This window comes from Mercurialis annua, linkage group LG5, assembly GCF_937616625.2.
Source record: "Mercurialis annua linkage group LG5, ddMerAnnu1.2, whole genome shotgun sequence".
NCBI classification, from domain to species: Eukaryota; Viridiplantae; Streptophyta; class Magnoliopsida; order Malpighiales; family Euphorbiaceae; genus Mercurialis; species Mercurialis annua.
In genome coordinates this window covers 18,015,824-18,042,504 of record NC_065574.1, presented here as the reverse complement: position 1 = coordinate 18,042,504, position 26,681 = coordinate 18,015,824, and the positions used below count along the sequence as shown (strand labels likewise).

Here is a 26,681-nt window from a genome sequence, read left to right as displayed (position 1 = left end):
CACTGACTACTTTAAAAAATTTATATTATCCATTTTATAAATTTTTGGTACAATCTTGTTCATTTTATAAAAAGTTTGTGTGCCCGCCACTGTTTCGCTGTATACATAAGTAAATTTTTGACGGAAAATTATAGGCAAAAGGGATAAAAAAAACTTTGCAGTTTTCACAAAAGTACAAATCAGCCTTTTTACTTTTTTGGGGTATATTAACCCCTCTTTATTTTTAAATATAACTAATAACCCCTTTCATCCAACATCATTAGAAACACTCGTTAATGGCTGACATGTCTATCATAATCATATAGGAAAAAAGTTCAAAAATAATTTTAATATTTAAAATATTTACCAAAAATTAGAGGGGATAAGTGTCTTAAAAGTAAACTACAAGGGTTTTTTATTTAAAATAATAAGAATTTAATATCAATTTTATAAACAAGGAGGCTTAATTATGTCCAGATAAAGTAAAATGGCTGATCTGTACTTTTAAGAAAAATTCAAAAGCTTTCTTGTATATTCTGCCAAAATTATATATGCATTTAAAATTAAAAAATAATAATAATTCATATTAAATTGTTAAAATTAATAGACAGTATTAAAATTTATAATTTTCAATTGTCAATTTAGTTAAATTTTATGTAGTAAAGGACAAGAAATAATTTGGTTTTCCTCTTGCCACTGTACTGCTCAGAAAAAGAAATGGCGTTGGAGAAGATCAAGGTGGAGAGCCCCATCGTTGAAATGGATGGTCTCTTCTTTCATTTGATCTGCACATATTTTAATCATAAACATCGTTTGATCAGCTCTGTAATACAAATTTACGCGTGTTTTCTGAATTTTTGATATGTGCTGGGCGCAGGTGATGAGATGACCAGAGTTATTTGGAAGTCTATCAAAGATAAGGTGCTCTTCATATTTGTTTTGCAGCATGATTATATATTCTTGTAGCTGACATTAATTTTGGAAATGGGCAGCTTATACTCCCATTTTTGGAGTTGGACATCAAGTACTTTGACCTAGGACTCCCTAATCGCGATGCCACCGCTGACCAGGTCACTGTACACAGTGCTGAAGCGACACTCAAGTAAATTTCTCAACTTTTTCTTTACTGCTTGCAACGGATACTTATACAACACAACCGTTGCGCCATGTTATTCGTGCAACAATCTAATTGTCCGTTAGCCATGTGGAAAATTGTATGATAAAAGGATAAATAATGATTAAAAGATTTCCTATCGCAAATGCTTATTGGCTTGATATAAAAATGACGTGGCGCAGTGGTTGCATGGGATAAACACTTGCTTGCAACCGGCTCCTGGTCATTAGTATAATTCCGCTACAATGCTATTGTAGGTACAATGTCGCCATTAAGTGCGCGACTATTACTCCAGGTTCACCATTTCTTCTATGCAAATATATGCCCATGCTTTGCCTTCTGTGTGCTGCTAAATTTATGTGAAATTGGTTTGTTATTCGATAGATGAAGCACGTGTGAAGGAGTTTAACTTGGAAAGAATGTGGAAGAGTCCGAATGGGACTATTCGTAACATTTTGAATGGTGAAATCTTATTTTGTTTCGGTTGTTTCGGTTTTATTGTTCATTTATTTCACTTTGTTTTCTGTTTTTTTTTTTTTTTTTTTGTGGTAATTCTATCAGGTACTGTTTTTAGAGAACCAATCGTCTGCAAAAATATTCCGCGCCTTGTCCCAGGTTTGAAATGAAAGTTCGAAATTATGTTTGACGCTTGGCTATTCTAAAGAAAAGAGCACTGTGAGCTTTTGCGTTTTTCAGGTTGGACTAAGCCGATCTGCATTGGTAGGCATGCGTTTGGTGACCAGTACAGAGCTACTGATGCAATTATACCAGGACCAGGAAAGCTTAAGCTAGTCTTTGGTAAATGTTAAATTCTAACATGATACTTTTCATTATGTCAATCTGCTATGAAGCAATTTATATTTCATCTTCCCCCCCCATCGTCCTTAATGAATGACATTTCTCATCATCTGAAGACAATAACAACTTCTGCTGTACCAGATGGACATGGTGAAAAGATAGATATTGAGGTTTTCAATTTCAGCAGCGGTGGAGGTGTAGCATTAGCCATGTACAACACTGACGAGGTTCTTGTTCTGCTGTTTCATTTTTTTTTTCCTTTTGTTTTTTCCCTTTCTTACCTCTATCAACAACACAATCAGGGTTAGTTGCACTCTTTTTTTGACATGTTAAACAGTCTATCCGCGCATTTGCTGAGGCTTCAATGAACACTGCTTACCAGAAGAAATGGCCACTATATCTTAGCACAAAAAATACAATTCTTAAAAAATATGATGGAAGGTACTTGCTTATGCTGCATACTTATTTCTCTCGTTTTAGTTGAGTTGCATTTTTGCTTTGTCCTTAAACTGTATGCTGCTACTTCTGTTATAAAATAAACCTTTCTTTTAGTGAACAAATTAAATTTTGTTTTCCATTTTATCATCAGAGAAAGAAAGATTCTTGGTGGGAAGTGGACATAGATATATTTTATTTCCTTTTCTCTAAGTCACATAACTCTTGCTGATATCCTTGATGATATGATTCTTTGTATTTTCCTGAAGATTCAAGGACATATTTCAGGAAGTTTATGAAAGTCTATGGAAATCCAAGTTCGAAGCTGCTGGGATATGGTGAGTAATTCTGGTCAGATTGTGGTTGAGTCGGTCAGTTTCAGTAACTTTACTTTATTTTCATTTCTCAATTTCTAGGTATGAACATCGTCTGATCGATGATATGGTTGCTTATGCTATGAAGAGTGAAGGAGGTTATGTATGGGCCTGTAAAAACTATGATGGAGATGTTCAAAGTGATTTCTTAGCTCAAGGTTTGTATTATATGGTGGTGATAATCTCATCAATGATAATGAGAAAAAGTAATTGTTGCCTGGGACATTTCCTTGACATTTTATATTTGCTCAGGGTTTGGATCTCTTGGGTTGATGACATCTGTTCTGGTATATATGATATTTTCATTTATTTTCTCTCTTACCATTCCCTTCTCAATCCGATTACTCATTTCATATTCTGTACATGTGTTTTAGGTGTGCCCCGATGGAAGGACCATTGAAGCTGAAGCAGCACATGGAACTGTTACCCGCCATTTCCGGGTTCATCAAAAAGGAGGTGAAACCAGCACAAACAGCATAGCTTCAATTTTTGCTTGGTCACGAGGTCTTGCACACAGGTATTAGATAAATGCCTTTTTAATTAAACACATAGCATTCTCCTATTTATGTTCAGAGCTTGAATCATTCAAAGTTCATTTTTTTAACACTTTCGAGCTTGACAACGCTTCTATTATCAGGGCAAAGCTGGATGGTAATGCCAGACTGTTAGATTTTACTAAGAAACTGGAAGGAGCATGCATTGGTGCTGTTAAATCAGGAAAAATGACCAAGGATCTTGCACTTCTTATTCACGGGCCTAAGTAAGAATCCATAACAAGCCTGTAATTTTACTGTTGCTCGAGTTTATAGAGGACCAACATTTTTGTGTTTGTGTAGGGTTACCAGGGCTCATTATCTGAATACAGAGGAGTTCATTGATGCAGTAGCTGAGGAGCTGAGAATAAGATTGTCTAGCAAAGCAAAATTATAAATTGCGGGCAGTTAAGCTGGCTTGGCGCTTGGCAATATTGTCTTTGCTGATGTTTGGTTAGAGATCCTTTTCACATTTAAGTATGATTTTCATCAGGATGGGGAAGTCAATTATATGACATTATGTCAAATTAAATAATAAATGAATAGAAATAATTTTACACCAAACAATAATATTTAAGTGAGAAACCCTTGCCTGAAAAAAACTAAATGAAGCCGAAAACATTAGTCTTTTTAGCTTATTCGGGCTTACTTTTCCCTTAAAAGTTCCAAAGGGTTTATCTGTTATTTCAGCTCTGCTGTGAAATTAAATTTATGCATGATCTGTATTTTACTATTGTAGTGTCTTATTACGAGCCAAGTTCTGGTAGTGTCATCTGTATTCTGCTTCAATTTATTAGTAGATATTGGTATATTGGATAACAGAAAACTCCTTACCCTTAAATTTACACTAACTCTGTAAGGAGCTTTATGCTATCCCAATTTATAAGTTGAAATTTAAGTACTTCGGTAGGAGAGAGAAGAATCATCACGAACTGTGAGTGAGAATAAGCTGTAGATATTAGAACGAGTTGATATATTTCTATACAAAAACTATCTAGCTATTATAAGAAGAAATGGGAGCACATTTAAAATCGAAAAACAATTGAAATTGTAGGACTTGGGTGACAAAGATATTAAATATTAGCCTTTGTTTCATATACATTACTTATTTCTCCTCACCTAGAAAGAATTAATCAAATTCTTGTCAACAAAATCTTCTTAAACACAGGTTTACTCTCACTATTAGATGTCTTATTAGGGTCCAAATTAATTGCTGGTTTTGTACAACATGATCAAATTAATTTAAGTCTAGAAATACTCAAACTCTATGTAAGAATCAGTATGATGAGGACTACCATAGGCTTTACCGTCACCTCCAAAATCTGTGATTTTCTTGGCGTTGTTGTGATTAGCTTGTGGGGGTGGCTCTTTGCTTGCAAAGAGTGAGAAGTCTACTGGTTCAGGTATGTGAGGAGGCACTGCACTTCTCACCAGAGCCCAGTTGACCCCTTCAAAAAAAGGATGCTGTTTTATCTCTGTAGCTCCCCTTTTATATGCAATCCTTTTATGGGGTTCCTTAACAAGCAGTCCTCTTATCAGATCTCTAGCCATAAAGCTCACTTGTGGTGTTTCCGGGAATCTTAAAGGCTGCCCTACAACATTGAACAGGGTTGCCCGATTTCCTTGCCCTTTAAAAGGTGTTGTTCCATGCAACAATTCGTATAAGAAGATCCCGAATGTCCACCAGTCTACTGCACTTCCATGACCCTCTCCGCGAATGATCTCTGGAGCTAAGTATTCATGGGTGCCTACGAACGACATCGATCGTACATTTGTCGGCTCTGCCATTAGCTCGGGTAGTGCTCCGCCAACAAAGAGGCCGAAGTCTGATTTTGATTTGCGGTTCTTCTTGCTAGGCAAAATTCTGGGGAAAAATGTCGATGGCTGCATGCATCCATGTACTGCAAATTCGTCATCTATAAGGCCTCCACCCGTACTGCCACCACCATTTCCCACATGCACAGATGAGGACTTGACAAGGGTTGGACTGACTGAGCAGCGAAGTGAGAGGTCAAAATCCGACAGCATTATGTGACCTTCATCTCTGACAAGAACGTTTTCCGGCTTCAAATCCCTGTAGACAATGCCTAACATGTGGAGATACTCCAGTGCCAATAATACTTCTGATGCAAAAAACCTGAGCGGAGAAAAAAAAAACATGAAACATTTCTAATGTTAAAGCACTCAACTGCTTCGTCAAAAGAAAAATGAAAAAACAAATCGGCGAAGTTTGAGTACTAAACCTGGCAGCCTCCTCGGTAAAATACTTGTAAGGTTGCCTCTGGCGAAGGGAATGAAGATTGCCTCCACTGCAGAACTCCATGACGATGCAATAGAATTTGTCAGTCTCAAAATAAGAATATAAGGTAGGCAAAAAAGGATGGTCAAGAAGGCCAAGGATTTCTTTCTCTGTCTGCGCTCTAAGCACCTTATTTCTACTTGCAAGAGAAGCTTTATCCATCACTTTCATAGCAAAATGTGCATTTGTTCCTCTAAGTTCAACCAGATACACACTTCCTATATCTCCATATCCGAGCCGTTTCAGTAGCCGAAAATTACTCAATCCTATTGAACCTCTTGCAATCACCATATTAACAGCATCCCATCTCACGTCACCTCCTGTATGCGGCTTAACTGGTGCATTTGTTGAGCTCTCTAAGCTGTCGCTACGGCAGCTACTGCTGCTGCTCAGCACAGGGTTAACGTTCGTCTTTAACGGAGGCCCAGTTGTTTGTAGCTGAGTAATTGATGATGCCATTGGACGATGATTACCGCTCGTATTTCCTACAGCCTTTGTTAATGGATCCATCTTTTTTGGATCAAACAGAGGATTTACGATCACATTTTCAGTAAGTTTGCTAAATCCAGTTCCACTCGGTGAATCAAAAAATGAGTTACTGCTGCTTTTAGAACTATATTTTGTTGTTTGATCTCCTTTCTTGGAAACACAGCTTAAATTAGATTTATTGTTACTCATTCCCTCCATCTTCTTGGATTCACATTCTGCACCTTCTTCCTGTGGAATGTGGCTCTTCTGGAAAAGTAAGCAATATAAACATATCTAATTTCAAATCCAAGTTTATATGTTGTACAAATTCAATCCAAAAAGTAATATGTTGTACAAAAGTTTACTAACTACCGAGTCTTACATTTCCGCCTTTTCATTTTCATCTCCGGAAATGCTTCTTGATGCCATCATTCTATATTTATAACTTATTCTTATAAAAAAAGTATTGTTTTGTTGTTTTTTTTATTTCGAATGTTTTCCGTTTCAACTATAGCGTTTTCATGCTGCGTAGCTAAAAAGACTTATTAATTTTTTTAGTTTAAATGGAAGGTCGCTATGATGTCCACATATACTTCTTGAGTTTGAGTTCCATCTCATATTTTATTATGAAACAAACAACTATATTTGTTGAAAATTTATAAGTCCTATATTCCGAAATTTTGTTTTTATTTTCCGAAACACTTATGCACCCAGAAATTCTATTTTGATAATCTACTTTTGGAAAAAGATATACAAATTCGTTAATGGATGTATACATTGGAAAAGAATTAAAGAGACATAAATGGATGTATAGATTACCTGGGATGAATCAGGCCTCATTGCAGGAATTGATGACATTGAAGGGGGCAGCACAAGAACAACCCCTTATTAACACTAAACAAAACAAAACCAATTATTAGCTAAGTTACATGTTATTTTAAATTGGATATGTGTGGTGAGCACGTATATATAATAAAAACTTTGCATTATTATGATATAGATATATTAGTTGATTGCATTAAAACATTAAAATTAATGAAACTCACTAACCAGAATGTTAAATAAAAACAAAGAGAGAATTGTTGTAGCAAAAGTAACATAAGAAGAAGAGGAAGAAACAAAAGGAGAAAATGATTGTTGTTTAAGATTATTAAAAAAAATAAAAAAAATAAAAAATTAGTTGGATATTGAATGGAACACCACTCTCTCACAACAAGGAGCTAGTTGTGATTTGTTAGAGACTTTTGTGCTTGGTGTCTTTTGAAAAAAAAAAAAGAATTAATTACAAGATTGAGAGAGTTTTGTGGAAATAATATATCCCATAAATAATAAATTAAAAATAAATATAGATTAATGTATTAAAGTGTGGTTAGTATAATTAATTAGGATCATAAGAATGTAAGTTCTAATAAACAAGGTGTGGGGAGGAAAGAGAGGAGAAGGGGAAATGGTCATGGCCATGAATAAAAAAGGGTGGATGGCCGTCTTTTGTTATTTGTGAAAAATAGGGTAGATAGTGGTCTCCCTTTCATTCTCTCTCCCTTCCTTTCCTTTATTTAACTAACCTTCATATATTTCACAATTATGTTCCATGCAAAGAAAAATAAACAAAAATATTTTTTTTCTTCAAAATTTGGAAACGAAATTGTGGGGAAAAGGATAAATAATTAAAACATGTATATATATATATATATATATATATATATATATATATATATGTATCCAATTTTATTTAAAAAAAAAATATTAATTACCAAATATATATGAAAATTAATAAAATTAATTATTTGAATACGCTGAAAATTTGAAATCAAAAAAAAAAAATAAGGGTAGAGGACTAAAAAAGGTCAAACCTTCAAGAAAAATTTTACAAAAGTCCAAATCTTTCAATTTTTATGTATCGTCCTGAAACTTGGGTTTTCGTTGCAATAATGTCACACCAGCAAAATCGCATAGTTGGATATAATTGAAACGAAATTCCACGTTTCAGGACAAATTGGATAAAATTGAAAGGTTTGAATTTTTGTGAAACTTTCATGAAAGTTTTGATCTTTTTAATCATTTGGCCAATAAATAATGATTTATCTACGAATTTTATAATTTAGATTGACATTTTTAATTTAAAAGCGTCATAATTGTAATAAAAATATAATTTAATCCAACAAAATAAAGAAGATAAAAATATTTTTGGGGCTAACTTTTAAAAAAAATTTAATTAAAAACATTTTATTAAGAAATGAGTGTATAGTTTTTTTTATTTATCGGAATGGTAAAAAATATTTTTATGTGCTTTTAAAGAGTTTTGAACAAAAAAACATCTCAAAAATGTAAATACCACGTTCTTACAGTTTTCATGTGTAAGATCATCTCCAATGACCTCTTTAAAATTGACAAACTCTCTAGTTTAAAGAGTATTGTCAATAAATCAAAGTCCAAAGACTCTCAAATTTAAATTTAGACTAGAGAGTGAAAATGGTTGTCTGCATGTGAAAAGTCATTTTCACTCTCTACTTCATTTTCAAAAAGACAAAATTTTAAATTTTAAAATAAGTTGGTTATTTTTCATTTGAAATGTATTATTTTGAATTTTTAAATTTAAAAACTAAATAAATAAATTAATATTATTAATATTTTTTATTTTTTATTTTTTTATAATAATAAAAATAAATAAAGAGTAACTATTAGAGAGTCTATGGAAGTAAATTTAAATATATTACTCTCTATATTAAAGATACTCTTTATTTTAACAATTATGCTCTTTAAAATAAAGAGCACCATTGGAGCTGTTTTATGAGCATCTCTCTACCATTCAGAGTTTATTTTAAAAAAATAAATATCATTTTATATATAAATGATATAATTTTTAATTTTTATAAAATAAACTCTCTAACATATATCACTTTGTTATATATATATATATATATATATATATATATATATATATATATATATATATATATATATATATATATATGTATTAATTTAAATATTAATTTATTTGTTGTTATAATTTGCTTTTTTTAATTTTAAAAATATAAAAGATAAATATTCTTTTAAAATAAAAAAAAATCAATGTGTTTTAAATTTGAAAATTATTTAAGAGATAAGAAATAAAAAGCGAGTTTAACTCTTCATATGTAAAGAGTCAAATTTATTTTCTATTTTAAATTGAAAAAATCACATCATCTACCTCTTCTTTTAAATTATTTACAAAAATACCCTACTATCTTCTTTTTTTAAGAGTAACTTTTTTTTAAAGTTGTTTTTGCAAATATACGCTTTTTATTATTCTCGTTTGCTAATAAAAATTCTTTTTAATTTAGTGTACTTCTAGCAGCTAACTCCATACAATAGCCAAGATTTATGATTTAACAGTGTTTTCTTTATTATTTTTTTCTTATTATTACATTGATAATGACAAAATTAAGAATAGTTAGCCTCAAACAGCGGTGGTGTCGGTATTGCTTTTCCTGCTACTGTACTTTCCGAATCTATATATTTATCAAGCAAGATAGATCTTTTTTTTATGAATTAGCAAGAAAGATTTCATTCTCCTACTGATGAAGATGAATAGAGAAGTTCTAAAGTGTCAAAAAATTATATTAATAAATCTTTCACATTATACAAACAATACTCTACTCAAATCTAATATAAATATAAATGATACAAATTTGCTAATTTTGACCTTTTAAAACATTAATACAAGTTAAGGGGTGAAATGATCCTTTGTTCATAAAATTCAGTTTGGAGTTTAGCTTCTTTGTAATAAGCTGAGCTAGTTTGGAGCAAGTCAAAACAGTAAATTCCAGCCACAAGGGCAGATTCGTAATTGACCAAAAATTGTGGAAATGGACATTCAACTCGAGGAAATGAAGAGAGTAGTTTAAGAAGGCGAGGTATTGTAATATTGTAAATGAAATTGAGAAGATAATATGAATACTAATTCGGCGGCAGATGTGGTAATGCATCCATCAATCGTTAAATGATACAAATTTGCTAATTTTGACCTTTTAAAACATTAATACAAATTAAGGGGTGAAAAGATCCTTTGTTCATAAAATTCAGTTTGGAGTTTAGCTTCTTTGTAATAAGCTGAGCTAGTTTGGAGCGAGTCAAAACAGTAAATTCCAGCCACAAGGGCAGATTCGTAATTGACCAAAAATTGTAGAAATGGACATTCAACTCGAGGAAATGAAGAGAGTAGTTTAAGAAGGCGAGGTATTGTAATATTGTAGATGAAATTGAGAAGATAATATGAATACTAATTCGGCGGCAGATGTGGTAATGCATCCATCAATCATACCATTGTCGTACCTGCTAGGCACATGGGGGGGACAAGGTGAGGACGGCTATCCCACCATCTCCTTTTTCTCCTATGGTGAACAGTTTCATTTCTCCCTATTTCCGGCAAGGTTTGTTTTTCTCTTCTTTCATAATGAAACCAAAAAGCATGCAACTTTCCTAATGAAATTCCAGTGCTAGTGTAGCATGTGATAGCTTATACTCAAAAGACTTGGAAACTCAGCTCTGGTGAGCCTATGCATGGAGAGAGTGGCTACTTGAGACCTAAGCTTGATGGTTCTCTTGAAGTTGTCATCTCTCAGAGTACTAGCCTTGTTGAAGTTCAAAGTGTCTCATTCTTTTTCTTTCAAGAAACCCCGTTAAAAGTTTTCTTTTGCATAAGAACTGAAAACTGGTATTGTAACTCTAGAAATCAGGGCATAACCTATTTGCCTCGTAACATAAACCTCCATGTTTCAAACACCATATCAAAAACTTTACATAATTATAAACCAGTATAAAATTATGTAATATTGGTACATTGTTTGTCTTTTATAAATATTGCAACTTTTCAATCATATACATATGTAGTAGTTCATATCAGAGTTTATATAAAACAAGTGAACTACTGAAAATAAAAAGACAAATTTCCCGATACACAACTAATTTAGCTCTAGAGATAATTTGACATTGATCAAAACGACTTTCGGAATGATGAATGGAAGCCCAACCACGTCGTAACTCTATCAACCTGAAATGGAGAAATTATCGTCAGGGTCAGTTAAAACTGAGTGAATTCACATATTTACTAATGAACATAGTAAAATAAAGTATTGTAATAGGAAACTATATAACACATATGTAGTTTGATACTGGATCCGGATGAAACACTAATCCTTGATTCCATATCATGGCATACCACAAATCTCCATAATTAGACAATCCTCAAATTGTCAAATGAGTTTGAACCGTACATGTAAGATTGTTCTCTCAAACTTCGGTTATTACAGTATTTGGGCCGGGAATCATGTTACTGTTACCTCATATCTGTATCAGGTTCTGGGTCGTGAACTATGTTACTGTTGCCTCTGACCTATTTCAGAATCATGTCTTATTCTATAAGGATCATAAACTTAATTTATATGACAATATTAGTGATCACACAGTCCTATTGACGCCCAATAGGAAGCACGTTACATGCGGTCTATTTCAGTTTAAGCATACATACATATATGCGATATTAATTCTAATAACAGTTGTACTTATAAAACATTTTAAACTAATATTCAAAAGTAAATTGAAACTAACAAAAACCACTATACTCCCGAAAACATATGCTCCTGGTAGCCCGTTAGTCAAACACACTAGTGCTCTCACTCGGCGGATCGACAACTCGTTGAATCTAATTGGAATTTAAATATTAAAACATAATCATACATTGAATCCCTAACTTTACTCATATCGTATAGAAGATATACTTAAACACAACTTCCGTCTATAAACGACTCTTTCTATACTCTTAATTTTATTCCCGGTATAACTTATAATCCTCTTTTCTTTACTTTGACTTGATCAAGTTATAACTTGATTAAAACGCTGTAACGTTTTAATAAATTAATACTTTTCTTTAATTTCTCTTTTCATCATTCGAAAATCCTCAATTACGTTTTAAAGTCCGTTAAAATTAATTTTGGACGGATCGTTTGAATGCGGGCAAAAAGGCCCAATTCCCCTCGAAAATGTCGATGTGCGTTCGCACAACATGACTATGGGGTTTCCACAGCATATTCATGTTATGCGTTCGCAAAGCATGGATGTGCGTCCACACAACTCTGTTGTACAGCGCATAGCCTCAGGGTTCACTCCCCGGGTCAATCTCACCTACTCCCGACCCTTAAAAACATTCGCACACCTCAACTCAACATAACCTAATCCTAATCCACATTTCAAACATTAAAATTGCTACAAATTCGACAATTCAATACGATTAACGTTAATTGATCAAATATAATCTAAATTATATATAATTGAATCCAAATTAACGATTATTGCCTCGTATACGTGCAGATTATCGAAAAAATCGAAGTCGACACAAAAAATCGGCGATGAAATCGACGGAACAACGAAGCTAGGGCTACGTCCTTTCACTGCGCATAAGAAAATAAAGAAAGAATTGGTTTCTATCCAATTCCTTTTTAATTGTAACGTACATATACTTTTTTGGCCAATTGGACACTTTGGCCCCCATTTCAATCACGCACTTTAACCCATATTCTTAATTATCGTCCGCAATTAATTGTAAAACTAACTCATAATTTTATGAAATTTAGACGATACATTCTTAAAAATATTTTACGGATAATAAATTAAAAACTATCATTCCAGAACTTATAGATTATTTTTATATTAATTTTCAAAGTCCTCACCCATTTATTAAAATTTAAATCTCCAAATTGAAAAGTTTCAAATCATATAATTAAGATATATTTCTCGGTATAATTATAAATTAAATCTGCACTTAAATTTATTTACTTACCCCCGGTTATAAAAATGATGACAGATGGCCTAAATTAACGATTAAAATTTATGGAGTGTTACAGTCCGCATTTGATATATTGAAATTTGACTTAAAGAATGATATTTCTTTTTCAGATGAATTGAATGAAATACATAATGGGTACATATGCAATATGATGCATTTTTTTAGTTTCAAGTAAAATGACAAATTTCCATTGTCTATTATTTTTATTGGTGGATAATTGATTTTCACTTGATATTTGATCTCTAGAAAAGTTAACATATGGTTGATATTGAGTTGATGTGAAAGTATTTCCAGTAAATTGTTACAGTCACAGTCTTGTTTGACTAATATTTCCATTTGTTCAAAGTTAACATATTCCATGTGTTGATTTCATTCTTCTTTGTAATGAACAAATATCAAATATTCTCAATCTCTGTATTTATCGAAAGTTATTAGTTAAAAAGGTTAAGTGCATACTAATGCTTTTTCAGATTTTTAATACATAATATAAGTTTGATTTGACATGTAAAATCTAAAATCGTTGATGTTCAATTAAATCTTAATCAACGAAAGAATTTCATGATTATAAATCTGTAAAATTTTAAATCAACTTGAATTTTTTTGAATTATATCTTAAATGTATGTGATTTGATATTAGTTAAACTTGTATTCATTAAAAGCTATTTAAATTTGAAAATAAATATTAAAACATGTAAAATGTGAAATCAATCTGATTTTGCTTTTAAATTATTTTTAATTTTAGAACTTGATTTTCTTTAAATCTGAAATAATTATTTCATACTATCTAATCAAACATAAATTCAACATAATGTATACTCACCATAGATATATTGTTATCTAATAATGATTACCAGATTTTTTTTTACATTATTGCTTTCAAAACACAAAAATCATCAATTAAAACTTTAAATCAATTCGGTTAAAATAATTAAATGTAAATGACATTTGCTAAACCTCCTGAGGACGAAAAAACCCCTTGACATTCATAGCCCCTGATTTTTGGGTCTCTGATCACTAAACCCCTTAATGTTTAAGAACGATCATTAAACCCCCTAAGGACGACAATACCCCTGGTGCCGTCTATTTTAGTCAACTGACATTCTAAAAAAAAATTGGCGGCGCCATGTCAGCTACCACATTATCAAAATATCCTAAAAAATTAAAACACCCAAAATACCTGTAAAACTTTCACCCAACTCAATTCAACCCAATCTAAAACAACCCTATCAAACCTAACCCAATAAAATCCAACCAAACTGTTTCACCCTAACCGCCATCACCACCCAACCGTTCTCCATCCACCACCACCCGCCTCCGCCATGGCCTGAATTTTTTTCTGCCGCTAGATCTATTCTTCAACGAAGAACATCTTGGATCTATTCTTCGTTGAAGAACATATCGAAAAAGACGGCTAGAAAAAAAAATTCGGTCGTGGAAGCGGCGACGGATGGGTGATGGTGGTCGGAGAATGGTGAGGGTGGATAGCAGTTAGGGGTAAGGTGATTTGGTTAGGTTTAATTGGTTTGGGTTTGGTCGGGTGAATTTTTTTATTATTTTTTAATTAAATTTAGGGGTATTTTAGGTGTTTTAAGTTTTTAGGATATTTGATTGCGTGGGAGCTGACGTGGCGCTGCCATTTTTTTTAAGAATGTTAGTTAACTAAAAAATACGGCGGGAAGGGTATTTTTGTCCTCAAGGGGTTTAGCGAGTGTCCCCATAAATTTTAGGGGTTTAATGATCGTTTTTAAACATTAGGAGGTTTGGTGATCGAAGATTCAAAAGTCAGGGTTCATGGGTGATTATTAGGCTACTAAGAGTGAGGAAGAAGCAAAATCTAAAGCATTGTAGGAGCTTTAATAGCGGAAATATGATGGAGGTAGAAGATGAAGCAAATGTTGGTTGTTTATTTGGAAAGAAACTTTTTCCTATTTTGTGTTACACAATTTTGTACTATGAGATTATAATTATCCTCTTTTTTTATATTTTTTCAGTTCATTTTTGAATATCAGAAAATTGTAAAATAAAATTATTTTATTGAGAGATCATTGTTAAAATAAAAATATTGAGGTAAAAATATAAGTTAGTACCACTTTTGGTTGATTTGTCTATATTGCCATATTTTTACTAGGGTTAATTACATATAAAATCACCACTTTTACACGAATTTTCAAAAATAACTCCGCTTTTAAAACGTGTCAATTCAGGGCACCACCTTTTGTTTTTTTTTTTCAAAAACAACATCGACAATTTTTAGTGGTGTTTTTGCTGACGTGGCAGGACATGTGGCAGACCCATCGAATGTCCAAATCAGCGAAATTTTACCTAAATATGTGCCATGTTGTTTTTGAAAAGAAAAAGATAATCTCCTGAATTGACACGTTTTAAAAGTCGAGTTATCTTTTTAATATTTAAATTTATATTAAATTATTTATAAATTTAGAATGTGGAGAGTTTAGATTACATATACAATGGGATAAAATTGAGAAGAAAAGTTGTTTATAAAAAATAAAATGAACAAAAGATCATTTTATTCCTTCATGTTGTGTTAAAATATCGAAAATGTCAAAATTAGCAAATTTGTATCACTTATACCTAGAACTTATCAAACCGAATGAAATATCTCCCTTTGAAAAAAAACAGAGATTGACTTTTATAAAAATCATAATTTACTCTAATTAATCATAATTAATTCCTAATTAAACCAAATTAAATTAATAACTTGTTTAATTTTTTTTAATTAAACATATTTTAATTTTTTCACTTCTTTTCCTTTCAATCGACACCATTTCCGATCAAACCGACCGTCCTAAACCGATAATCCATAATTGTTTTTGGTTCTCAGGAGCTCCTCCTCCTCGCAAAAATAAGGAGTTGTTGCTCTTCGTCTGAGAAGAAGATTAGCAGCTCCTCGTCTCAAATGAGGAGGAGCTCCTTTTCATCCAAAAAAAAATTAAAATTAAAATTTAAAAATATAATAAAGTCCCTATATTTTTATTTAATATTAATATGATATATAAGTTTTAAAATTATAGGGATTAAATTGTTATTTTAAAATCATTGTATGCTAATTTAAAAAAGAGAAAAGGGTCATTTACGCCCCTAAAGTTTGACTCTAAGATCAAGGAAGCCCTCAACGTTTGTAAAGGTTCAAATATGCTCCCAACGTCTTAAAAAGTGAACAACCAGGCCCCCATTTTGACTTATAAATGAGACGTTGGGGGCCTGGTTGTCGAAATTGGAGGGCCTGTTTGTTCATTTGCAAAACGTTGGAGGCATATTTGAACATTTCCGGACGTTGAGGGCTTACTTGATCCTAACTCCAATCCTTAGGGGCATAAATGACCCTTTTCCCTTTAAAAAATAAAAGTACCATTTAAATTTTTTCCGTCAAAAAATTGGAAAGTGTGTCTCATCCTCTGGTGTGAGAATGGAATAAAAGTGGAGGATCGTGTTTTTAATTTGATTTTGACAAATTCAGGATATAACTGATACATGTTTATTAATTTTAACTTTTTTAAAATTTTAGCACAAATTAAGGGGTAAAATGATCCTTTCTTCATAAAATTGTGTTTGGAGTTTAGCTTCTTTGTAATATAAGGGTGAGCTAGAGTCAAAATGGTAGATTCCGGCCACAAGGCCAGATTCGTAATTGACCGAAAATAGTAGAAATAGACATTCAACCCGAGGAAATGAAGAGAGTAAGTTGAGAAGATAAAATGAACACTAATTCGCCGGCCGATGCGGTGGTGCATCCGGCAATCGCACCCTTGTCGTACCTGCTGGGCACATGGCGGGGACAAGGCGAGGGCGGCTATCCCACAGTCTCCTCCTTCTCATACGGCGAGCAGCTTCATTTCTCCCCAATTTCCGGCAAGGTTTGTTTTTCTCTTTTTTAAGTAATAAAACCAAAAAGTGTGCAACTTTCTAATTAAATCGTACCGTTAGTGTAGCCTGTGATAGCTTATACTCAGAAGACTTGGAAACTCAGCTCCGGTGAGCCTATGCACGGAGAGAGTGGCTACTGGAGACCCAAGCTTGACGGTTCTCTTGAAGTTGTCATTTCTCAGAGCACCGGTCTTGTTGAAGTTCAGGTTTTTCATTCTTTTTCTTTCGTATCGTGATTTTGAGTCGTTTGGTTTATATTGGTTATGCTGGTTTGGTTTAATTTTAGTTTAAATTGAAATTCAGAAAGGTACCTATAACGAACAGGAGAAAACTATCAAACTTCAGAGTCAACTGGTGGGCAATGCATCTAAGGTATCCTCGCTATCCAACTATGTCGCATGATAACTCGTATAATCAGGGGCGGAACTAGGAAGAGTGTATAATTTGGAATCTTCTAAAAAATATTAATATAGAATTGATTTATATAGTTTTGCTACCTTAAAATTTATTGTATGTCCATCTTAAATTTTAAATATTAATATAGAATCTTCTAGTATTTGGTTTTGTGTCATTTAATTGATTGCTCCATTGGGTAATTGAAATTCTGATAGCTGTTTATGGGAACAATTACTATAACAAATATATAGGAAGGTAGCCACTTGTTCGTAATTGAGTAGGGGAAATTCTTACCGAGAACAGAGAAATAATTCTAATCTGCTAAACTGCTATGTAGTTCAATCATCATTCTCTTAGAGTGGGATAAGTTTGTGCATTTTGTATCTACTCTGTTAAAAATTGTCTTCTCAACGTGTTTTTACGAGCCAATGCTTGAATTGTTTTTAGATATTTCTCTTTTTTCTGTGCGCCAGGTGAAAGAAATAAGTCGAGTCTTTGAATTTGCAAATGGAGAACTGTCTTACATTGTCCAAATGGCTACTAACCTGAATAATCTTCAACCACATCTGAAAGCTGTGCTTAAGAAGGTCCACTGATACTATATGGCCGATCAAGGTTCACTCATTTATATCTTTGCAAAGCTGGTAGACATGGTTTTTCATTATCTTCTTCTTTCCATGTAAATATTCTGCAGGCAACAGTGACTGTCTCCACCCCATGTTGCATATAGATTTTGATTTTATTCAGTTGGTTGAGACTCTCTTTAAAGTTAGTTCATCTTAAACCCCTATTGTGAAATTGTTGGCTGTTAGTCCTAATCAAGAAATTTGCTAGCAGCATCTTCCTGTGGTCAATGGGTGCTGAATGATGCTATTTGTATACAAGTAATAATTTCTTGGGATAATTACTATCACCCCCTTGAGCTTTGGTCAAAATTACTATTTTTTCTGCATTTGATAAAAATTATTGTTTCTCTATTGACACTTGAGTATTAGATTACTAAAACCCCATGTAATATTTAATTGTTTGAGAAAACATTGGTTCTCTTAAATTTAGAGGGAAAACAATAACTTTGAACTAATTTCTTTGTTACCTTTTTTTTGTTTTCGACATATTTTCAGTTTGGGTATTCTAATAGAAAGTCTGCTCTTTGGGACCGTAGTAATTGAGGATACATGTTTTGCATTGAATAGAACTATTGTTTGTGGTTAATGTTTTGGCTTCTACAAACTTTTTCATCTTAGAGCCAGTTACTGTCTTGAAGAAAGAATCTGATAAATTGGCCTTCAATATCACGAAACTGTTTGCAGTTTCGACTTATAGTAAACCTTACTAGGATCTCAGAACTCATGTAATGTCGTAAATTTCACCAAGCAAGCTACTTTATATAGAGAAATTATGTTCTCTCTAGAATCTTCCATCTAAAATTTTCTTAGCTAAATATTTGTGTGCCACTATATTCAAGAAGTGTTGAGAATTTCATAGTATAAGTATGCTAATTACATTTGTGTAATGAGAGTAGTTTTTTTATTGAAATTCTGTTAATTGAGAGAGTTAGTGGCTTATTTAAGAAATGATTGTTGTGTGCATGAAGAGAGTGATATGAGTAACAAAATCAAGAATGTTAGGGTGATGAGTGCTATTGTATCAAAGTTCTTATTAGCATTATAAGAACATATCTTACAATTTAGACCTCCATTTAATCTACATGTGGTATTAGGATGAGATGATCAAACTCCACCAATTCGAGAATCAGATACTATGAATTAACTGGGTGTCGGTATTTCACTAAAGTTATTTGTGTATAATAGAAACTTTTATATTGGGACGTGAATGAGGAGGATTGTCGTTCATGGGTTACGTTCCGAGTTTCAATGCTCTTTTTATGGCAACTCGTCGGAGCCAACTATATATGATTGGAAATGTCTTGGCAAATTAAGACACGTTGAGAAAGCAAATACCTGAAGTCTCAACTAAAGAATAGAATAAAGCCATTTTTAATAGTAAAAAGGGTAGGGATGGATGCACAATCTACAAGACAAATAATGAAGCACGATGTTGATTATGGATGTTCTAAGGGGCGTTTTAAAAAATATGTTTTGGATATGGTTTATAACCGGGTCAGCCACTGGTTCACTTTGGTCCTTTTAAAGACAATTTAATCGGATAGCTAGCCGATTTCCAATGCGACATACCAAAATGGTGCTTAATCACTAGTTCAAAGCACTCAAGTGGAGACAAGATTTTACATCATGTTAGAAAATAAAAAAGCACGAATTGTTGTCACTGCAAACAACTCAAACTTTTCTACCATTTATGTTGGTAAGACGATGGTATTATAGCGATTCAACAACTGCCATTAGAAGATGTGTTTCGTGTGCTTGGAATGAAAACAAATTTAACATCAACACTCTTTTTATGCTATATCTCATTCCGACAACTTTTTACATTAGTCTAACATCAGTGTCGCAAATCTCTTCCTCTTTCTATAGTTTTGATCATGTCATACCATTGAAAGTTAATGCAAAACCTGCTATTCTCCGACTATATCAGTATTAGAAGAAAAAGATTGAAAAAAACGTTTATATGAAATGTCGAAAAACATGAAAAAATCAGCCCAGTCAAAGTACATTTGCATCTATTGTTTTGCTTATTAAGAAAAGGGATAATATATGGCATTTTTGTGTGGATTATAATGAGCTTACTATCTCAGATTTATTCCTTATTCCTATCATAGGTGATTAGTTTGATGAACTTAAAAGTGTCACTGTTTTTAAAAAAGTTGATCTTAAGATAAGCTACCATCAGATTCGAATGAGTGACGGAAACACCCATTATACTGCATTCAACATTTATAAAGGTCGTTATGAATTTAATGTCATGCGCGTCTTTTGGTTTGACAGACGCACCACACACACTTTTCAGTTATGTATCACATTTTGCTCATTACTTGCGTAAATTTGTTCTTATCTTTTTAATGAAATTTTGATTTACAATGATTATCAAGAGACATCTGCAACACTTGGATTTTATTTTTGTTGTGCTAAAAAACATTGATGGTTTGTGAAACCATCAAAATAAAAAGGTTGCTTTTCATTGGTCGAATTCGGCACAAACAAGCATTTGATAACTTGAAGCATGACATGACTCAGACTCCTGTATCTTCCTTATCCGACTTTTATCAACCATTTATTTTTGAAAATAATGCTAGCCTGAAGACTTAGTTGTTGTTCTCATACATGATACTAAACAATTTGCCTTTTTATAGTAGAGCTTTAGGCCATCGCCATCATGGTCTTTCAACTTATGAGATGGGATTAATGGTCCTTATATTAAGGGAAAAGGGTCAAACAAACCCCTAACGTTTAGCCTATGTGTCAAGTAGACCTTCATCATTCAGAAAAGTGCAACGAGGATGCTAACGTTTTAAATTGCATCATCTAAACCCTTCTTAGGGGTCCTTGTTTATACGATTTAACAAACGTTAGGTCCCCTCGGTGACCTCTAAGGAGAACTTAGATTATACTCGTTAGGGGCTTATTTGATTCTTTCTGAATGTTGAGGATCTATTTGACACATAAACTAAACGTTATGGACTTGTTTGATCATTTTTCCTTATATTATATCAATTGTCACCACATGGCGCCTTAAGTCCATACCATTCGGATCAATAAAAAAAAACTTTTTTTCCTCTCTTTTCTCTCTCAAATAGAAAACCCTAAGCCGTCAAGCGTTTCTCTTTCGTTTTTCGCTTCGGCTGCCGTCAATGGTTTATTTTTGCCGTTGGCGGTAGCCATTTCTTTTTTATTGTTTTAGAATAAAATAAATGACCGACTCCTTTTCATCTTTTTCATTTTGGTTGGTAAATCTATCGATGAGGCGCATCAATTTTAATAGATATACAAATAAAAAATCAGAGATGGATCAAACCCTTTCAAGATTGAAGATGAAATCGTTATAGGTTATATTAGTTTTTTTTTATAACTATTTTACAGCGATTGTCTTTCTTTTTTTGAAAGTTTTGTTGTTCTTTCTATATGAAATATTTGTTGTTTTTTATGAAGAGTTTGTGAGTCTTGTGTTAGACAGAAAAGGATTGGATCTTATTGTGTTAGAGCGGTTATGTAATTTTGATTTTGTTTTGTAAGGCGATCTGCGAATCAAAGTTTATATCTTGTTCCATGTCAGGTCATTAGAAACGGTTATACCCTATCTGAATTCTTACATCTGTAACTGCTCTTTATTATTAATAAAAGATTATTCGATTGTCAAAGAACAAAAGTCCAGACCATTAGTCATCAAAACAAATCATAGAAGACTGTTTAATTAAAATATAAGGTTAATACGGTTATACAACATCAAGAAATGCCAACTTATTTGACGCTTTTTACTATATTCAATATTAAAAAATGTATAAGAACATGGGCAGACGCCTAGCCTCGGCAACATTGCTTTGACTGCACTATATATCTTTGATTGTGCCCACTTGAATATCTAAAGTGCGATATCCTACCATTCAAGAGCTACTAATTCCTTATTATTGGACTCAATTGTTAAACCAAGCTGCAATATGATATTTAGAAAATTACACCATTTATTAAAAGAATGGAAATAATTATAAAAACACCTATTAATTTTTTTCATTTATAAAAATACTAGTTGATTTAAAGATATTTATAAAAATATCAAAAAATAAAAAATAATTACAAAAATCTATGTATACTGTTGGTATGTCAATATACTGATAAACTAAAATTATACTAACATTATACCAACATTATACCAAGAATATACACATCAGTGCATACTGAATTTTATTAATATTAAATAAAAAATTATACCAAAATTACATATACTATACTAAAATTATACCAAGAATATACCAAGAGTATACACATCAGAATATACTAAAATTTTATTAATATTAAATAAAAATTACACCAACATTACACCACATCGTATACTAAAAATTAAACTCACAATATACTAAAATTATACCAACAGTATACAAATTCTCTGGTTCACTGCCAACTATAGTGAAAATACATGTAAAAAAGTGTATATGTTAACTAGAAGATATATAGAAAAAATTATTATCGATATACCGAAAGTTTAATGAAATTATACCAATATTGAATCAAATACTGTTTTCAAATTATGTGGTTCATAGTTTTAATATACCGACATTATATACCAATATTATACACACCGTATTTTTATAAGTAATTTTTATTTTTTGGTACTTTTGTAAATATTAAAGTCTACATGTATTTGTTATACATATTTTTAAATTTTTAAGTATTTAGATGATACGGATCAACCCTTCTTCTTGCGCCAAAGATCTTACCATTTCCAAAGGAACTGGAGTTATATCTCTTTTCCATTGTTTTATTTTGGCTTAATCACAAAAAAAAACTCACCTTTTAGCCCCTTTTCAGTTGCACTCTGATGTTGTAATTTTGTCAGTTGCACCCTAATTCGCACCTTTGGGTTTTAATTCCACCCTCAAAATTAAATTGGACTTTTTTCACTCGGGAAATATTCATAAAAACCCTTATAAAGTACTCGGTGAACTCTTTTCCACATAAAAAGTTGAAAATGAATGACTTATTTTAACTTTTTTCAAATGAAAAAGAGATCAATTTAGTACTTGAGGGTGGAATTGAAAACCAAAGGTGCGAATTAGGGTGCAACTGACAAAATTGCAACGTCAGAGTGCATTTGAAAAGGGGTTAAAAGGTGGGAGGTTTTTTGGTGATTAAGCCTTTTATTTTTTAACTCCTACAAAGACAAGGAAAGGGCGGTTAGTGGATCATTTACTGATTGAAGCCTGATAAACTCTATGTCTTTCTTCGATAAGAAGTAAGTAAAAGGTAAGTAAAAGTGAATTCTATTGTGGAGCCGTATGCATGCACAAACAATGCCCCTACGATTGTCCCATTATCGTTTTCTTATTATTTTATTCTTTATCTCTTCTCGTTCACTTTTTATTTATTATGCGAGATAGAATAGCTATTTTTTTTTCTTATATATTTTCTTTCTATTATTATGAAATTCATAAATGAAGTAGTTAATAAATGAAATAGTTAACGGTGGGGTTACCCTTATCTGTTTATAGTGACGAATCTTGGATGTGTTCCGAAAAAAAGGAATTTGTCCATTTTTCGGGGTCTCAAGGGGGTGTGCAAACACATAAGAACTCTTGAACGGAAATGGAAAAGAGATGTAACTCCAGTTCCTTTGGAAATGGTAATATAATTAACATATTCTTTTTTTTATGAATTACTTATTTTATTAAAGGTATATGCGTGAAACATAATTTATTATTTATTAATGAAATTCTATTTCATTTTTATTCAAAATCACGGTCTCATCTTAATCTTAAATCTTAAATGATATTTCTATTTTTCATTTTTTTTATCATATAATACTTCAGACACTAATGAAATTATTTTAGTAAAATTTAACTGTCTCAATTCTCGGGCGATTGCAGCAAAAATTCGAGTTCCTTTTGAATTTCCTTCTTGATCAATGACAACCGCAGCATTGCCATCATATCGTATTACTATACCGTTATCACGTTTCAGTTCTTTACAAGTACGTACAATTACAGCTCTGATTACTTCTGATCTTTATAGAGGTGAATTTGGTGCTGCTTCCTTGATCACAGCAACAATAACGTCACTAATATGAGCATATCGGCGATTGCTAGTCCCTATGATTCGAATACACATCAATTCTCGGGCTCCGCTGTTATCCGCTACATTCAAACGGGTCTGAGATTGGATCATATCATTTTTTTATCTGTTATTTTAATTTAATGCAAAGAAAAAAAGATATATTTTTTGTTCAAAAATTTTCAATAAAATCTTATGTGTTTAGAGGTCCGTCGTTCCCGTTGCTTTTCCATTAATGGTAGGTCTTAATTTTACAATGGAGTCTCTAATTAAATTTGTTCTTGAGTCAATCTTCTCAGTTTTTATTGTCTCGAGGCTATTAATTTTTTGTTTTATGAATGAATTACTTTTTTTTTATAGATATAGATCAATTGGGATTGATGCTTTAGTATATTAGCTTTTATCTGATGATTTATAAACCTTACATATGGGAATCATAGATCATTGATATTTTGTTCTCTCTTTCTTTTACCCTTTCGCTTATTCGTATAATTTTTTTTATTTAGAACTCCTATTGTAAGAATCCCTATGATAAATGGTCTTATTCATTATAAAAACATAGAAAAATTTACATATTTATTTAAAAAATAAAAATATTTACACGTTTTATCTCAATGCGGAAAAGTTATAAAAAATACCTCACGTTATTTCAGATTTATCTTTTCTCTCGATATTTAAAATAATTATGATTTTACTCTGTTTCAAAAATAATATTCATAAGTTGTACAAACCAAAAAAAATCAAAATATTTTTTTAAATATTCTTTTTGGAATTTTTTTCGGAATTTTTTTTTTGAAAAAAAGAAAATTTCAGAATGTTTTTGAATTTTTCAGTTTGATTTCGAATTTTTATCCAGATATGGATTTCAAGTATCTCACCTTCTATTTTAAATTTTTTTGGACTTTGGTGACCCAAACTAAAATGGAAAAATTACATAAAAATACTTAAAAAGGGAAATGTTTACAAAAATGCTAACTTGTCTAATTTTTTTCACTCAATGCTAAGTTGCCATTTACATTTAATAGTTTAAAAGAGAAATAATTTACACTAAATACATACTTAATCCTAGCCCTACAAATGGTCCTCTCCTTTTTCTCTCTCACATGTGGTCCCCTCTTTTCCCTCTCTCTTTCACATGTGGTCCCTCCTTTTTTTTTCTCTCTCTCCCTCCCTCTTACTTACACGTGGTCCCCTCTTCTCTTTCTTCATTTTAATTTATTTTTCACATTCTATATATATCCTTCATTATTTTCTTTCTATTTTAAATTCTTTTTAAATTTTTTCACAGACTACCATTGTTGGTTTTTCTTACCATTTTAATTTTTTCTCCACAATTTATTTCTATCTTTCGCCATTTTTTTTTTCAAATTCTTTTCAATTTTTCACTAATTATCATTGTTGGTCATTAGCTATTTCCTAACTCTACTCACAATTTTGGTAGTTTTTTTCTTTATCATTTTCTTACTGTTAACTGTTAAATTTGCTTTTTATAAATAGAATATATCACTAGATAAATAGCACAATGGTTTTCTCTACAAGATTAACCGCAATAGTTGATAGAGAAAAAATAAAAATTATAAAATTATAAAGCGTAAATTAGTTAAAAAAAAAGGAAGTGGAAATAATGTTTATAAAATTGAATAATTATTTTACACAAATATTACATGCCATATTAATTTTATAATAAATAATAGAATAAGTCAAATTTAATCATATATCTATAATTATATAAATTTTTAGTAAATTCAACATTTCTCTTTTCTTATTTCTTGTGTAAAATAGCAAATGAGGTACATTTGAAAAAAATGGAACTTACAAAAGGAAAAAAATGTAAATATATAATTAAAATATATATCACTTAAAACTAAAAAAAAATATTTAAATAATCATTGAATAAAGTAAAACTATTTATCATTAAATTTTATTGAATCTTTTAGTATACAAAAAATAAACGCTAAATAACTGAAAAATATAAAATTGTAAAATGTTTATATTTTTTATATAAACTCAAATATTAACTTCAGTTTGTAATAAATTTTATGACACCATTATATTGTTATTAGTTCATCTTTTTATTTATATATCATGTATATACATACTGAATACATTAATGATACATTATAGATACATCATCTGATACGTCACAGATGTACCACCGGTACATTGCAGATACATTACTGATACATAATAAATACATCAATAATACATCTTTGATACATATCTAATACATATGTTATACATCTAAGATACATGTCACAAATAGCTCAGATACATATATTTTTAAATATTTATTAATTCATTAAATGTGTTTGACATGATTCTTAGTTGTATTTATTACATAAATTTTTGATATATAATTTATACATGATAGATATATCCTTGATACGCGTCATCTTGTCAATGCTGGTACCTCAATGCTTTCGAGATACATTTTCGATATATCTCTTATACATTTTTGATACATCTTGAATACATCATCAATACATATCACAAACAGCTCAAAGAATATATATATATGTGTGTGTGTTTTTTAGATGTATTTATTAGATACATCTTTCATATACTTTTGTATTTTTTTGTGGTAATAATAATCAAATTGGTGGTCAAATTTGCAAAAAAAGTGCAACTTTGGCTATTATTGCAACAAAACAATACAATTTGTTTATTATTATAAAAATTAAAAATTTTGGTTTAAATTATAATAAGTCGTAATGGTTTGTATTTTTTTCACATTAAGACTTGTTTTTATTAAAGTTAATTAACTATTTAATTTTTATTCTTATAATTTTTTTTTAAAAAAAAACTAATATGCTAATTCAAAAAAAAAAATGACAATGTTAGAGCATTCATACTAAACCTGACCCTTAACTAGTTGATAATATAGTGACGAGAAGAATGTG

At 31.3% G+C, this 26,681-nt stretch overlaps 3 protein-coding genes across 4 annotated transcripts; 2 read left to right on the top strand and 1 right to left on the bottom strand.

Moving 5' to 3' along the window:
- Window positions 1-627: 627 nt before the first annotated feature.
- LOC126681294 (isocitrate dehydrogenase [NADP]-like) lies at window positions 628-3,966 on the top strand. Its single transcript, XM_050376811.2, has 15 exons — window positions 628-745; window positions 857-900; window positions 972-1,081; window positions 1,351-1,388; window positions 1,478-1,555; window positions 1,655-1,708; window positions 1,790-1,891; window positions 2,033-2,118; window positions 2,229-2,332; window positions 2,596-2,664; window positions 2,743-2,858; window positions 2,953-2,987; window positions 3,075-3,217; window positions 3,338-3,460; window positions 3,537-3,966. The coding sequence occupies exons 1-15, from the start codon at window positions 697-699 to the stop codon at window positions 3,628-3,630; spliced, it is 1,245 nt and encodes a 414-aa protein (XP_050232768.1). The 5' UTR covers window positions 628-696; the 3' UTR covers window positions 3,631-3,966.
- Window positions 3,967-4,295: 329 nt separating this feature from the next.
- Window positions 4,296-7,303, bottom strand: LOC126681293 (serine/threonine-protein kinase RHS3). 2 transcript variants are annotated; one of them, XM_050376810.2, is made up of 4 exons: window positions 7,051-7,303; window positions 6,820-6,894; window positions 5,477-6,249; window positions 4,296-5,370 (listed from the first exon to the last, which is right to left on the bottom strand). In XM_050376810.2, the coding sequence occupies exons 2-4, from the start codon at window positions 6,856-6,858 to the stop codon at window positions 4,482-4,484; spliced, it is 1,701 nt and encodes a 566-aa protein (XP_050232767.1). In that variant the 5' UTR covers window positions 6,859-6,894; window positions 7,051-7,303; the 3' UTR covers window positions 4,296-4,481. The 2 variants fall into 2 exon arrangements, with proteins under 2 accessions (XP_050232767.1, XP_050232766.1); XM_050376809.2 differs by having other exon boundaries at window positions 5,477-6,267; window positions 7,051-7,302.
- A 9,160-nt stretch (window positions 7,304-16,463) lies between these two features.
- Window positions 16,464-18,081, top strand: LOC126679844 (peroxynitrite isomerase Rv2717c). Its single transcript, XM_050374851.2, has 4 exons — window positions 16,464-16,698; window positions 16,774-16,914; window positions 17,012-17,080; window positions 17,578-18,081. The coding sequence occupies exons 1-4, from the start codon at window positions 16,540-16,542 to the stop codon at window positions 17,698-17,700; spliced, it is 492 nt and encodes a 163-aa protein (XP_050230808.1). The 5' UTR covers window positions 16,464-16,539; the 3' UTR covers window positions 17,701-18,081.
- The last annotated feature ends 8,600 nt before the right edge of the window (window positions 18,082-26,681 follow it).

Excerpts from the sequence above, each read along its gene's own strand:
- LOC126681294 (XM_050376811.2), top strand. The coding sequence starts at position 697 with ATGGCGTTGGAGAAGATCAAGGTGGAGAGCCCCATCGTTGAAATGGAT. Across the intron at positions 2,119-2,228 it reads CCATGTACAACACTGACGAG|TCTATCCGCGCATTTGCTGA; the intron begins GTTCTTGTTCTG and ends CATGTTAAACAG. Across the intron at positions 3,461-3,536 it reads CTTCTTATTCACGGGCCTAA|GGTTACCAGGGCTCATTATC; the intron begins GTAAGAATCCAT and ends GTGTTTGTGTAG.
- LOC126681293 (XM_050376809.2), bottom strand. The coding sequence starts at position 6,858 with ATGTCATCAATTCCTGCAATGAGGCCTGATTCATCCCAG. Across the intron at positions 6,268-6,819 it reads TGAGGCCTGATTCATCCCAG|AAGAGCCACATTCCACAGGA; the intron begins GTAATCTATACA and ends TTACTTTTCCAG. Across the intron at positions 5,371-5,476 it reads TTTACCGAGGAGGCTGCCAG|GTTTTTTGCATCAGAAGTAT; the intron begins GTTTAGTACTCA and ends TTCTCCGCTCAG.
- LOC126679844 (XM_050374851.2), top strand. The coding sequence starts at position 16,540 with ATGAACACTAATTCGCCGGCCGATGCGGTGGTGCATCCGGCAATCGCA. Across the intron at positions 16,699-16,773 it reads TCTCCCCAATTTCCGGCAAG|CCTGTGATAGCTTATACTCA; the intron begins GTTTGTTTTTCT and ends CCGTTAGTGTAG. Across the intron at positions 17,081-17,577 it reads TGGTGGGCAATGCATCTAAG|GTGAAAGAAATAAGTCGAGT; the intron begins GTATCCTCGCTA and ends TCTGTGCGCCAG.